The 15,900-nt window shown below is 39.1% G+C and overlaps 1 protein-coding gene across 5 annotated transcripts in view; it reads right to left on the bottom strand.

Moving 5' to 3' along the window:
* The window catches only part of commd5 (COMM domain containing 5), a 58,201-nt gene that overhangs the window by 6,006 nt on the left and 36,295 nt on the right, over positions 1-15,900 (bottom strand). For 3 of the 5 annotated variants that reach the window (XM_069893477.1, XM_069893480.1, XM_069893478.1), the window contains exons 6-7: positions 10,286-10,381; positions 8,260-8,335 (exon numbers count right to left, since the gene is read on the bottom strand). In XM_069893477.1, coding sequence (XP_069749578.1) covers positions 8,260-8,335; positions 10,286-10,381 — 172 coding nt within the window. Of the gene's footprint in view, positions 1-4,699; positions 7,618-8,259; positions 8,336-10,285; positions 10,382-15,900 lie in introns of those variants that run through there. The other 2 variants (XM_069893479.1, XM_069893481.1) reach the window with 2 other exon arrangements.

The following is a 15,900-nucleotide window of genomic DNA, read 5'->3' as shown; positions in this document are numbered from 1 at the left end:
TACAATGTAAAAAGAACCAGGAGCAGAGTAAGTACAACCATTTTGCAGAGAAATGCTGTGGAAAAGAATTAGCAAAATTTATGGGAAGCAACAGTTTTTGTTACAACTAAGACAAATTCTTAGGAATGGTGAGTTGTTAAACCTACAGTGGGATCAGGCAACTCCCCAAGTTCCCTATTGCTGCTAATGCCCGTAAGTACCATTATTTCATTTCGCTTATAAGAATGCAACCAAATTTGGAAATATGTGGTCATTTAAATCTGAGATAAAATGTTATGGCAGAGTTTATTTTCCTGCTGGATGACATTAACCCCTGTGGAACACCAGTAGGCAACCATCCCAAATAGGATCCCCTATTCCTACTCTCTGTTTCCTGCCTATTAACCAATGCTCTCCTCATGCTTGTATCCATGTAATTCTTGAACCCTCATCTTGTTAAGTGGCCTCATGTGTGGCACCTTGCCGAAGGCCTTTTGAAAATCCAAGTACACAACATCCACTACTTCTCCCCTGTCTATCCTGTTCAAGATCTCCTCAAAAAATTGTAGTAGGTTTGTCAGGCATGATTTTCCTTTAAGGGAACCATGCTGACTTGAACTACCTTGTGGTGTTCCTCCAAGTATTCCGTAACCTCATCTTTAACAATTGGCTGCAACATCTTCCCAACCACCTACATCAGACTAATAGGCCTATAGTTTCTTTTCTGCTGCCTTAGAAGGGAAGGAGGCAGCAGAAAAAAAAAAGTGGAGTGACATTCACAATGCTCCAATCCACTGGAACCATGCCAAAATCCATTGATTCCTGGAAGATCATTTCCAATGCCTCCACAATCTCTACAGCAACCTACTTGTAGTGGAACACTGTAATACATGCATTGTACTGGTTGGCTTGCCCCGATACTATAACTCCTTCTCCTTTAGAATTCCTAATAAAGGCAGTACAACCCAATCCCTTCCCTCAGTATAGCCTTAGAATCGGGCCAACAACATTGCGATGCCAGTAAAATTTATAGCGATTAAAGACTATTATTCTTGACTTCTGGTCTGTCAGGTCTAATCACTATACCTATGTGCCATGGACAAGGCGATTTGACCCTAAGGATCCAGAGGCCTCCGTAAAATTCGACCAGTGGCTGCACTGTCTGGACGCCTTTAAGAGGCCACACAACAGTTGGGATGCAGTGGATAAGAGAGACCTACTGTTTGCAGAGGTCGGCCACCACGTTTTCCAGATGATTAGAGTCTGTGAGACTTACTCAGCCGCTATGGGGCTCCTGCAAAAGCAGTACCTGGCCCTGACGAACGTAATCTATGCCAGATACCTCCTTGGCAGCCATTGACAAGCACCTGATGAGTCTGTTGATGAATACATTTGGGCCTTGTGGTAGCTGGGGAGAGGTTGTGGCTGAACCAATGTTACGGCATTGGTTTCTGCCATCTACCAGGAGGAGCTGATCCAGGGATGTCTGAGTGCCGGTCTTAGGTCTCATCATATCAAAGGATCTTGGGGAAAGGCGATTGGCGCCTGCAGGATATGGTCGATCTCACCAATATGCTAGAAACGGCCCAACAGAACACGGAGGTTTACTCCACCGACAACGCAGCCACCACGTGCTACCATCTTGGGACAGGGGGAGGGGGGGTGTCCCCAAGTAGCAACCGCTATTGCTGAGCTTCTGAAGTGCAATTGCTACACCCTTGCAAAGCACCCACGGAAGAACTCTCCCGCCAGAAGAGCAACCTGCTCCAGGTGCGGAAAGGACGCTGCGCAAGGGTACATAGGTCCAGACCTTACCCTTGCAGCGCAACGTGCGAACAGCAGCATTGCCATCGGAGACTATATAATTTCTGGCTCCACTTCCAGTTGTGGGGATCAGCACAGCAGGGACCTGGGAACGACGACTGTGTTGTCATCACTTCCGGCTTCACTTCTGGCGGCAACTGTGTGCAAATCATGAGGGAAGCCATCTTGGAAGTCTCCAACTCACTTGTACAGTAGCAGAGAGTCAGACAACAAAATGACACAGGCATCCATCATTCTGGACCAGAGCAGCCCACATCAATTAGCAAGGTCCACCATGGACACGGAAAGCACCAAAAGATTATACACCTGGGCACCGTACAGCACTGCTCCCTCACAGTTACCTCAGTCTCCAAGTCCCATTTGACCAAAATCCGAGGTAGCTGCACAGTAACGCTAACCATGGGTGACACAAAGTACAACTCTGTGGTCATACTGGCGCTGGATTTCCAGTGCCAACTTAAAAGTGTTCTGATGGAATATGACAGGCCCCACCCCTCCCTCAAGGACCATAACAACCAACTTTTAAACCACCCGCCCATCTCCTTGAACATAGCCAATCAGCAACTCAAACAACACTCACTGCTCAAGATCTGCATTGTGTCTACCCTCCAGGTCCCACTGCCATTCCACCCCCCACCCCCAGCTCAAAAACTTCACCCCTAACTGTAAGCCTGTGGCAACTAAGAGCAGGTGATAAAGTCCCAGGAGCAGAGCCTTTATCAAGGAGTCAAGCGACTCATGGCTGAGGGCATCTTAGAGCCCAGAACCAGTCCTTGGAGAGTGCAGGTAGTGGTGGTAAAAAGCAGAGAGAAGCACAGGATGGTGATAGACGACAGTCAGACCATCAACCCATTCACCCTCTTGGACGTGATGAACGAGATTGCCCAATACCAGGTTTTCTCCACCATTGACTTCGTCAACCTATCACCAGTTCCCGATCCACCTGGACGAGAGCCCATACATACGCATTTGAGGCAGATGGCCATCTCTACCATTTCCTCAGGGTTCCCTTTGGAGTCACAAACAAAGTTTTGGTCTTCCAGAGGGAGATGGACTGAATGGTGGATGACAACAAACTGAAAGCCATGTTTCCCTACCTGGGTAACGTGATAGTCTGTGGCCATGGCCTGCAGGATCACAACGCTAACCTGCAAAAATTCCTCTAGACAGCTAAACCCCTAAATCTCACTTATAACCAGAAGAAATACATGTTCCGCACTTCGCGTCTGGCTATACTAGGGTGCGTGGTGGAGAATGGAGTCATTGGACCTGACCCTGCTGAAGCTCCCCCTCCCCCATAACCGCAAGACCCTGAAAAGCTGCATAGGATTCTTTTCATGCTATGCACAATGGATCCCAAATTATGCAAAGCCTGACCTCTGGTTAAAAACTACTATTCCCCTGTTGGCAAAAGCCCAAGTGACCTTCACTCGCATTAAAGCAGCGATACACGCTGTGAACTAATCCATCCCAGGTGGAGAGCGATGCATCTGACTTCACCCTGGCTGCCACACTTAACCAGGCAGGAAGGCTAGTGGTATTTTTCTCACGTACCCTCTAGGGCCCTGAACTCTGGCACTTAGCCATTGAGAAGGAGGCCCAGGCCACAGTGGAAGCTGTGTGCCATTGGAGGCATTATCTAGCCGGCAAACCATTCACCCTGCAGACTGACCAACGTGCAGTTACATTCATGGTTAACAACAAACAGCGGGAAAAATTAAGAACTACAAAATCCTGAGGTGGAGAATTGAACTGTCCATCCACAAGTACGAGATCTTGTACTGGCCTGGGAAGCTCAACGAGCCTCCTGATTCCCTGTCATGGGGTACCTGCACTAATGCACAAGCAGATTGCCTCCAAGCCATTCACAACAGCCTCTGCCACCCCGGGGTCACCAGGCTATATCACTTTGAGAGCCCGCAACCTCCCTTGTATTTGGTTGAGGACATTAGGGAGCTGATCCTCAACTACCCAGTCTGCGCAGAGTGCAAGCCGCACGTCTACCAGCTGGAGAAAACTCATGTAATCAAGGCCACCCACTTCTTCGAGAGACCCCTCCCCTCCACGAACCATGCATTTTCTCAACATTGTTGATGAATACTCATGATTCCCATTCACCATCCCTTGCCCAGATACAACTAAAATCTCAATATTCTGCCAAGGAAGAGACTTGCACACTGGTGAAAATCGATGAAATGCCCGAGGTTGAGAAATGCTCTGAAATGCAGGCCCTCAGCCTCTCCACAAGTGAAAATTCCTAGGCGTAACACCTAAAACAAATATAGTGATTTCAGGTTTATTGTCAGAGTACATACATGACATCACATACAAGCCTGAGATTCCTTTTTCCTGTGGGTGCGGAAGAATTACCACTAATTGGTAGTGCAAAAAATAAACAGTACATAGTTTATCCCATGATATCAAGATCCCATGAGTCAAGATTGTAGACCTGAGAGCTGATGTCATCAACCAGCCTGCCTCTACAACTGTGTACTTTCTGCTCATGTTTGTTTTGGATCAACAGTGACATTTTTTTTAAAAGGCAAAGATGTAGAGATTTTTATTTCACTAAGTCAATACTGTTTATACGGTCATTGTGGTTCTGACTAGATTTGTTTATTCATATTGTTATAGGTTCTTGTCTGTATCTCTGAGTAAAGCAGCAAATGTTTCGACCACACGGTTATATAAAGTCTGTCATTTGGCAGCAATTCATCCTTATATAAGTTTTACACATCTCAAGTTCTAGTTACGAGTTTCAACACTGACCCCTTTCAGCATTTACTGGTTGACTCAAGCTAAAGGCAGATCTTACAGTCCCCGTTCAAAATGTCTCAACACCAATAAGAAGCTAGATCGTGTCCAACCAATTTATTAGAGAGCAAAGATCTTCAGTTTTTCTAACCTTTCACAAAACAAACCAAAACTCATAAGCTGCAGTTGATCAGCTGTGAAGTCCAAATATCTTACAAAGAGTTCATTTAACTTTCACAGGAATCGATACTGGGCTGAGGCAACTGAAGGCACAATTTGACATTTATGCACTCAAAGTGAATGACAAAGGATGCAGATATTCAAGACCAAAGATTTTTATCCAGGTTTTGAATGAAGAAAATGTAACCAGCACAGTATCAGGACATACCATTATAGCTAATGCGATTGGGATGCAAAATTAGCTAAGGAACAGAAATGCAAAAGAGCTGAGATTCCAGAGAGGCAATTAGAAGTCTGGAAAAATTTACAAAGAGCAGGACAAATGATGCTGTGAATAAATTTAAACATGTTACAAATTTTAAACTTGAATTAGAATTCACTAGGAGAACAAATAAACTTCAGCTTGGTTTGAGCTGGAACATTGGGTTTCAGACCAAGTCGAGAATCAATGAGGATGGAGAATGGATGAGCTGCCCAGGAAGTAATGGAATGGTCACATTTGGAGTTTTTTTTATTTATTTTTTTATATACAGATCTTTTATCAGGGAATAGTTCCAATCCAGATTCAATGTTTATGCTACAAATTGTATAAGATTAAATATTTCTGCTTTCATTTTGTAACCTTTAATAGAAGTCAGTACAGCAATGGCAGAATACCAAATGGTTATATAAAGTCTATAATTGGCAGCAATTCATCCTTATATAAGTTTGATGCTTCTCAAGTTCTAATTACCATTCATTTTCAACACTGACCACTCCCAGTGTTTATGGGTTGACTCAAGCTACAAGTAGATCTTACTGTCACTTATGCAAAAGGCCAACAGCAACAGTAATACAAGAGGCTGGGATCTAAGCAATTTAGTCATTGGTACAAATCTTCCATTCTGTTAAAACAAGTTGAAGTCTATCAGTTGTAAAGTCCCTATGTCTTGCTTTTGAATTGAATGCAAATACTTCGTTTTAACCAAAAGTTGATTGTAATTGTAATTAAAGAGGAGTTTCTACGTGGTCAAACCAACCTTTAATAAAATGTGGAATGTACACTTTCATCACATATGAATTGATAGGTTACAAAGTTAAAACTGTGGAGCGCAGGGGCAAATAAAGGAGAAAAAAAAAGTCTTTGTTCCAAACATTATGCAGGGCACTGTATGATTTGCGATTTCACTGCTCTCTTTTCCTGACTCCCTTCTGTTCACCTCTAGCATATTAATGCTATGGACTGTAACTTCAGAGGTGCGGGCAGATAACCTAAATAACTGAATCAGTTCTAGAATCTAAAACAACTTGACACAGGAGAACGTGAAATTAACGAACTGAGGTAAAAAAGCCATCCAGCTTGGTTTTTTAACATTTTGGGAATTAAATCTTATGTCCCTCTATTCTAAATTCGACATCAGATGTATTGTGCAGTGATCAACTCTTTTAAATTTGAGGGCAATTAATAAATGCTGGGCTTGCCAGCAATATAACATCCCATGAGCATTTAAATAAAAAAGAAGCAAATGTATGCAGAGATTGGAAGTGTAAAATAAAACACAAGCTGGTGGAATGCAAGTTCGCTGCTACCGTCAGGAAAGAGCTGTAGGTGCCACAAGTTTAAACCATAAAGTTTAGGAACAGCTGCTATCCCTCCACTATCAGACTCCAAAACATCAAACATATTTAACCACTCTTACTTTTGTATTTTATTGTCTTTTTTTTCTTCTGTATTGCAGATAGTTTACATTTCTTTATTTGCTAATATGTGTACATCTAGTATAGTTTTTTTTCTGCACTACCAATAAGTGGTAATTCTGTCTGGCCTGCAATAAAAAGAATCTCAGGGTTGTATGTGATGTCATGTGTGTATTCTGGCAATAAATATGAAATATTCAACATGTCAGAGGAAGAAACAGTTGTTTTTTCTTTCTTTGGCTTGGCTTCTCGGACGAAGATTTATGGAGGGGGTAAATGTCCATGTCAGTTTGCAGGCTCGTTTGTGGCTGACAAGTCTGATGCGGGACAGGCAGACACGGTTGCAGGGGAAAATTGGTTGGTTGGGGTTGGGTTTTTCCTCCTTTGTCTTTTGTCAGTGAGGTGGGCTCTGCGGTCTTCTTCAAAGGAGGTTGCTGCCCGCCGAACTGTGAGGCGCCAAGATGTACGGTTTGAGGCGATATCAGCCCACTGGCGGTGGTCAATGTGGCAGGCACCAAGAGATTTCTTTAGGCAGTCCTTGTACCTCTTCTTTGGTGCACCTCTGTCACGGTGGCCAGTGGAGAGCTCGCCGTATAATACGATCTTGGGAAGGTGATGGTCCTCCATTCTGGAGACGTGACCCACCCAGTGCAGCTGGATCTTCAGCAGCGTGGACTCGATGCTGTCGGCCTCTGCCATCTCGAGTACTTCGATGTTAGGGATGAAGGCGCTCCAATGAATGTTGAGGATGGAGAGGAGACAACGCTGGTGGAAGCGTTCTAGGAGCCGTAGGTGATGCCGGTAGAGGACCCATGATTCAGAGCCGAACAGGAGTGTGGGTATGACAACGGCTCTCTATATGCTTATCTTTGTGAGGTTTTTCAGTTGGTTCTTTTTCCAGACTCTTTTGTGTAGTCTTCCAAAGGCGCTATTTGCCTTGGCGAGTCTGTTGTCTATCTCATTGTCGATCCTTGCATCTGATGAAATGGTGCAGTCGAGATAGGTAAACTGGTTGACCGTTTTGAGTTTTGTGTGCCCAATGGAGATGTGGGGGGGGCTGGTAGTCAAGGTGGGGAGCTGGCTGATGGAGGACCTCCGTTTTCTTCAGGATGACTTCCAGGCCGAACATTTTGGCAGTTTCCGCAAAACAGGACATCAAGCGCTGAAGAGCTGGCTCTGAATGGGCAACTAAAGCTGCATTATCTGCAAAGAGTAGTTCACGGACAAGTTTCTCTTGTGTCTTGGTGTATGGTTCAAATTAATAGCCTTTCATTCATTCTGACCAATCTGAAACTTCTCAGTCTGAGAGTCTTGCCCCTGAAATTGCAGCTTGGCCAGCTTACTGCTTATCCATTTCATTACAGGAAAGTTGAACTGTTTCTTTCATTAGAAAAATACGCTCAGTTTTGGCTTTTACCCTTCTCTAACCATATTTTATTGTTGATGTTTTCAAAATCCCAGAAGTACCCTTCTCTGGTTCCCTGGGGGAATCGCAACAAATATGAATCTATCAAGGTAAATTAAATTCTACAGCTCCATCAAATAAATTTGACAAAGCACCAAAAGATCAAACTATAACATTGATATATTAATGAGTTCCCACACTTCATCCAGGTATCGTGACAAGGTTCTAATGTTGTAGAAAGTGCTGGTGTAGTCAGCACTACAAGTTGTAGAATGACACACTTTTTGAAAATTTTGGCTGTGGTCTTATAAAGTTGAACAATAGTGCCAACGGTCCCTCCCGAGAACCATCTGTGAGGAGGGTTGTACCATTGTTTCAAATCAGTGGAAACATAGTCCCTACAACAGATGAAATAAACTTCAGCTGCAGCAAATACTCACTTCAAAACGATGAGCATTACCGTCGGACAGCTTTAACTGCACCAGTATAGATGGCTGCAGAGCACGTGTCAAAGAACTGTGAACAGAAAATCAGGTTTAGTGACAAAAAATAGTAGACAGGTTTAAATTCCTGGGGCAAAACATCTCCAGTGACCTGACCTGGTTCACCCACATAGATGCAATGGCCAAGGAAGCATACCAATGCCTTCACTTTCTCAGAAGCCATGTACTCTATATCCCTTAACAATTTCCACAGATGCACCACTAAAAGTTTTTTTTTAAAGAATCAGGGTGCATCACTGTGTAGTACAGGAGCTGCAGATGGTTGTGAATGTGGCTCAGGCCATCATGCATACATCTATTCCCTTTCATTGACTCCATCTATAATTCAAACTGTCTTGGAAAAGGAGCTAACTTATCAAAATACTCAACACACCTTGGCCACACTCTCTTTACCCCACTCCTCCCATATGGAAGAAGGTTCATGTATCACTAGGTTCAAGGACAGTTTCTATCCTAAATGACTCCTAAAATAGTAAAATGATGTGGCTTTTGCTCTATCCCAATTGATCTTTCTGGGTAAATCTGCATTTCTGTACTGTGTCCAACTTGTTATACTGATCATAACTACTGGTCTGCTCACAAAACAACCCTTATCACTGCATCTTGGTACAACTTCGTCAAAAATAAAAAGTGAATGTGTTCTCAAAACAAAAGCAGTAATTCCTTTCCCCCAAAATCTATGGATTCCAGTGGCCACCCACTCCCTCCAAGACAAATGTCTGATGAGTATGAGCACCAAGTGGAAAGGCAGGTGTTGGAGCAGAGGCAAAGATTTGCTCCAATCTGGCTGAGTGTCAGAACAAGGTCAAAATGTTGAATGGGGAAACACAAAAATACTAGAATTTCAAGCAAACTGTGAGAAGCTGGAGGGACGCAGCAGTGTCAGTGAAAAGAAATGATCAGCCAAAGTTTCAGGTCAGGTCAGCATTTGTTTTGATGGAGTTGGAGGATAGAATTGCTTCTTCCAACTTCTATTGCTTCATACAAACACCGTCAAGTTGAGCAGTAATTTTGTTATTTACCTCGCTGACCTTTACAGTAATTTTGTCATTGCATTCTTTAATTTTATTTTATAAATTCAGTAATAAGGCACATGAGATTTTAAGTTACAATAAATAAAATACTGCATAATTACCAGTTCTAAGCAAATCCTTCTGCTACATTCTTATCATTTGTTCTTTAGTATAAATGCTTCGACACCTTTGTTTTATAAATACAGTACATTAAATAATTCATGTTTCAGATATTTCCAACAACAAAAAGTAACATACCAGTTACATCAGTCAATTTTCATTTAAAGCAATTATTCTAATTCTTTCGTCATGGTTAGTGTAGCAGATAGCACCATATTATTACAATGTCAGAAACCCCTGTTCAAATCTGGTGCTGTTTGTAAGGATTGTGTACATTCTCCCTGTGTCTGCATGGGTTTCCTCTGGGTACTCCAGTTTCCTCCCACCCTTCAAAATGTACGGTGGTTGTAGATTAATTGGGGTATTTGGGCATCACAATTGTGGGTTGTTCTAAACAAATTTATAAGGACTTGTTAAAACTCCGGAGTAGAAGCATGTCAAATAGATCAACCTGATCAATGGTAATCGTGGAAAGAGACTACATTTAAGACAGGGAGAATTTATTTCATAATAGTGTAACTTCCAAAAGTGTGTCTGGGTATGATTAATAACATTCAATGTCCCAAAAAAATCCAGCCCCTTCTCCACCAATTGTGGCAGATTATAGTAGCATTTCTGCTTTTATTAGATAATATTTTGTGCACAATTCCTGTTACATGACCATTTGCTCTGTATGTGCACTTGATTGTTGAATGCACCCTGCTACACCTATGTGCCGGGCACATAGTCTGCAGAGCATTGACAAGTCTTCACCAAAGCCAAAGTCAGCCTGTTGAATGGAGAATCAAATAAATTTGAAAACAAAGAAATGGCTTGCACAGTTATAGTACCTGGAAGAAATAGCCACGTCAACTCGCCATCTGAAATCTTGAACACCGGGCAATCGATTTCCTTGTTGCAAGGCTGCAGCATCCAATATTGAGCGTCTTAGGCCAAAACAAACCATTGCAATGCAAATATTACTGCATGGTTAAGATTCAAAGTACAAGCAACTTGCAGTTCTTTCTAAAGTTGTGCAAGGTTGGTAGGTTAATTGGGTATATTTAGGTGGCATGGGCTGGAAGAGCCTGTTACAGTGCTCTCTCCAAATTTAAGAAATTATAATTAAATCATATGTACACATTATTAGTTCATGAAGAGAAACCATGACAATAAAAGCCCATAATCACAACAGGTTTCAAATTTCACACCAAGTACTTGACCAGAGTTTTAAGTAGACAACTACACCATGGACTAACAAGGAGAAGCTGGAGAGTCAGCAGGTCAGGCAGTATCCATGGAGACAGTCAATGTTTTAATTCGGAACTCCTTTTTTTTGAATTTAAAGTGGTATGGGGGAAAGAAAACATTAAAAAGGGAGGGGATGGGGAAGGAAAAAGAGTGATAGGATACTGGACAAATGAGAATCAGGCAGGGAAGAGACAGGGGAGTGGGGAGGGAAGGGATGGCAGGAAGGTTTGAGAGAAAAGTATGAACAGGAATAGGTAAAGGATAAGCAGAAACAGTGTAGCTGGATCAGGATGGACATTGATGGTAAGTATTGGGGGAAACAGAGACTCAGATTGAGAAACAGATTGTCTGCATTCATTAATCTTTCCACATCAGCACTGGTCCCAATTCCACATCAGCACTGGTCCCAATTCCACATCAGCACTGGTCCCAATTCCACATCAGCACTGGTCCCAATTCCACATCAGCACTGGTCCCAATTCCACATCAGCACTGGTCCCAATTCCACATCAGCACTGGTCCCAATTCCACATCAGCACTGGTCCCAATTCCACATCAGCACTGGTCCCAATTCCACATCAGCACTGGTCCCAATTCCACATACTCCTCGCTTGTCTTTTAATTCAGCTATTCTCAGGTCTCTTTTTTTTTAAACTTTATTTATTCGTTCAAAAAACAATTAGTACATAACGTATACAACAATTAACCCTAAACATGAACGTTATTTTTTATATATAGAGAAAAAAAAAGAAAAAAGAACCCCCCCCCTTCAGCCAACTCTCCTAAGGAGAACCATAAAGAAAAAATAAAAAAATAAAATAAAAAATGAAGCATACATATTAAGATCTAATCAATTTAAATTGAAATGTAAATATTCTGAATATAACAACCACTTATTAATAAAAAACTATAATTACCATGTGAAACATATGTAATTTTTCCCATTATTAAACAATATTTCATCTCATTATACCATCTATTAATATCAATCATATTTGTATCTTTCCACATACTAGCAATACATTTTTTCACTACAGATAAAGCTAAATATACAAAAGCAAGTTGAAACTTACCTAATCCCAAACTTATCAAAGGTTGCAAACTACCCAATAAAAACACTGTCGGATCTAAAAGTATTTTAATCTTATACAGGTATTCCAAAAACAATTGAATTTTCTTCCAAAACGATTGTATATGTATACATGACCAAACAGCATGAAAAAAAGTTCCAACAACATTACCACATCTAAAACACAAATCTGATTCATGAAGACCATATTTTCTAAATTTTTCAGGTGTTAAGTATAATTGATGTAAAAAATTATAGTTAATCATTGCATAACGTGCATTTATCAATCTATCCTCGGAAAAAATAAAACCAATGTCCGCTTCCCATTTACGTTTAGACCGATCCCAACCCTTTTTATCCATACCATCCTGTAATATTTGATACATAGGTGAAATATAACCCTTCTCTGGTACCTTCATAAGAAAAAATCTCAAATTTAGTCATTTCAGGTAAAATCATATCTCTACCAAATGTACGTTTTACCAAAGATCAAATTTGGTAATAGAGAAACAAAGAATTCTTATCAATACCAAAACTGTCCCTCATCTGATTAAAAGATATAAATTTACCCTCTTTAAAACAATCTCCCAAATTCTTCACACCTTTAAATCTCCAATGCAATAAACTTCGATTATGTATCGAAAAAGAAATAAGTTGATTATTATACAACGGAGTCAAAGCCGATAATTCAGCCCTAGAGCCTATCATTTTATTTTTCTTAATCCATAGCTTCATTAAATGTTTTAGTATAGGCACATTATATTGCTGTAACAAATTTATATTCCATCTAAACAAAAATTGATGTATTTCAAATTCAGAAATATTTGCCATCTCAATTTTGGTCCAACTAGGAGGCTGTTCCAAATCCATCAATGAACTAATAAATTTAAATTGGGCTGCTTCATAATAATTTTGAATATGTGGTAAACGTAATCCCCCAACTCATATTTCCAAGTTAATTTATTCAAAGCTACTCTCGAAAATTTACCTCTCCATAAAAATTCCCTAACCATTTTATTCAAATCTCGAAAAAAAATATTATCAAGTAAATACGGAATAGATTGAAACAAATATTGCATACGTGGAAAAATATTCATCTTAATTGTATTTATCCTACCCAATAAATTAATAGGTAAATCTTTCCATTTAATCAAATCAGTTTTAATGTTTTTGTTAACGGAACATAATTTAATTTATATAAAGATTGATAATCAACATTCAGAAATATACCCAAATATTTAATTTCATCAGTCCATTTCAAATTAATAATATTCTTATAAACTGAATAGTCTCCTTCACTTACTGGTAATATTTCACTTTTTTCCCCAATTCACTTTATATCCAGAAAGACATCCATATTGTATTAAACACTCCTTCAAATGCAAAAGTGACTGAGCTGGGTTTGTTAAATACACCAATACATCATCAGCAAATAAATTAATTTTATTCTCCTCATCTAAAACTTTCATACCTTGTATCTGTGTATTTTGTCTTATCAGCTGTGCTAACAAAGCTGGTGATAAAGGACAACCTTGACGAGTTGATTGAGTCAATTTAAACGGTTCTGAAATCAAACCATTCATCAATACTCTAGCTACCGGTTTTACTATATAAAGCCTTAATCCAACCAATAAAAAAAGGACCAAACTTAAATTTCTCCAGAACTTTAAACAAAAAATTCAACTCAACTCTATCAAATGCTTTTTCTGCATCTAAAGATATCACCATCGGGTGATCTGAAGATTGTCGAAATCTATTAATCAAACTAATCACGCGCAGAATATTATCTGAAGCATATCTATTCTTTATAAAACCGGTTTGATCCATATGAATCAACTTAGGTAAAAATTTAGCCAATCTATTCGCTAATATTTTAGCTATTATTTTATAATCTACATTGAACAAAGAAATTGGTCTATATGAAGATACTTTCAAAGGATCTCTATCTTTTTTTGGGATTACTGTAATTAAAGCACAAGAACAAGACTCAGGTAATTCATAATGTTCTCCAACTTGACGTAATACATCCCAAAACAATGTAGATAAATCATCATAAAAGATTTTATAAAATTCAACCGAAAATCCATAATCACCAGGCGATTTACCATTCGGCATTTCCATCATAGCCATTTTAATTTCTGAATCAGTAAATGGTTACTCTAACTCCTGTATATCTGCATCCTCTAATATCGGTAAATTCAACTGTGATAGAAAAAGATCAATCGATCCAATTTCTTGTTTTTCTTCAGATGTATATAACTTTTCATAAAATGAACAAAATTCATCATTAATCTCATGAGGTTTATAAGTAATAACACAGCATTAATAGTCCTCAAGACCCGTTCTTTCTTTAATTGCCATGCCAATACCTTATGTGCTTTCTCTCCCCATTCATAATACCGTTGTTTAGTCCTATTAATCATACATTCAAATTGGTAGGATTGCAAAGTATTATATTCCAATTTCAACCTAGATAATTCTATTTTCTGATCTTCAGTAGCATCTTTCTGAAATACCTTTTCTAACTCAATCTGTTTCTCCAATTCAAGATTCTGATTTAATCGATTCTTTTTTATTTTAGAAGTATAACTAATTATTTGTCCTCTCAAATAAGCTTTCATAACATCCCATATTACAAACTTACTTTAAACAGAATTAAAATTTTCTTTAAAAAAAATTAATGTTTTTTCAAAAAAATCAATAAATTCTGTATTTTTTAACAACAGTATTAAACCTCCAACGATAGGCCACTTGAATTTTCTCAGAAGTTGCATATGTAAAGTACAACAAAGAATGATCTGAAATCACCCTACTTTTATATTCCACTTGATGTATCTTCCCTTGTAAATGTGCCAATACTAAATCAAAGTCAATCCTTGAAAACTATTCATGTCTAAATGAATAAAAGGAGAAATCTTTCTCTGTCGGATTAAGACGTCTCCAAATATCTACTAAATTAAGATCTCTCATCAACGCTTGAACCTGAACTGCCATCTTAGATTTCTTAACTTTCTTCGGAGATTTATCCAATAAAGGTTCCAAACCACAATTAAAATCACCACCAACTAAAATATTATCATTAGCCTGACCCAGATATAAAAATGCATCTGAAATAAATATTTCATCATCTACATTTGGGGCATAAATATTAAATAAAGTCCAAAATTCACTAAAAATCTTCCAATTCAGTTTAAGAATACATCCTTCCTTTTCCTCCATTGATTGTAATTCAAAAGATAAATTTTTATGTATCAAAATTGCTACACCTTTAGCCCTAGATTTAAATGAAGAAGAATATACATGCCCTACCCAGTCCCTCTTTAATTTCATACTTTCCTTCAGATTCAAATGTGTTTCTTGTAAAAAAGCAACATCAATTTTCATTTTCTTAGTATTCGCCAAGACTCGCTTACGCCTAATCAGACTGTTTAAACCTCGAACATTAAAAGTAACAAACCTCAACTTTGACATATCTACTACTGTTACTAAATACCAATAATATCTTTATATGAAAACTCAAATCAACTTATATAGGCCCTCGAATAGGAGAAAAAAAAATCACAAATTAAAAGCTAACTAAAATGAAAATAAATAAAAAAAATTTCCCCCCCCAAAAAAAAACTACCAAAAGGTAATCCCTAAACAAAAATTGGGTGTGGGTCACCCACCAGTGGCTGATGACGAGTAAAGAACTTAGAGCAAATCTCTCCCTCCCCAGCCAATGAATGACATCAAATTATCATAATAACAAAAAAAAAGTAGAATAAGAATAAGAAAATTCTTCTTTTTATCCAAGAGATTACAGTCTCAGAGATCCCATTTCAGAAAAAGTTGAACTCTTTCCATTCCCATTTTTCCCATTTCTGCCATTTCTTCAGTTTCCAAAACAAGCAGATTTTTCTTTAGGAGACAATGGTGGACTACATCTTTGTCCTCTTATGTCTGGCAATGAATCAGCAAAAATCATTGCTTCACGATCATTCTCGAAAAACCGAAATTCATGATCTCCATAAAACACCTTCAACACTGCCGGGTAGCGAAAAGCAGACTTATAACCTTTATGCCACAAAGTTTCTTTAACTGGGTTAAATCGATGTCAGCGTTGAATGACCTCTTGACTCAAATCAGGATAAAAAAAACTCTCCT

The sequence above is a fragment of the Narcine bancroftii genome, chromosome 8 (genome assembly GCF_036971445.1).
Source record: "Narcine bancroftii isolate sNarBan1 chromosome 8, sNarBan1.hap1, whole genome shotgun sequence".
Taxonomy (NCBI): domain Eukaryota; kingdom Metazoa; phylum Chordata; class Chondrichthyes; order Torpediniformes; family Narcinidae; genus Narcine; species Narcine bancroftii.
Note: the sequence above shows the minus strand (reverse complement) of the source record. Positions and strands in the feature narration are given on the sequence as shown.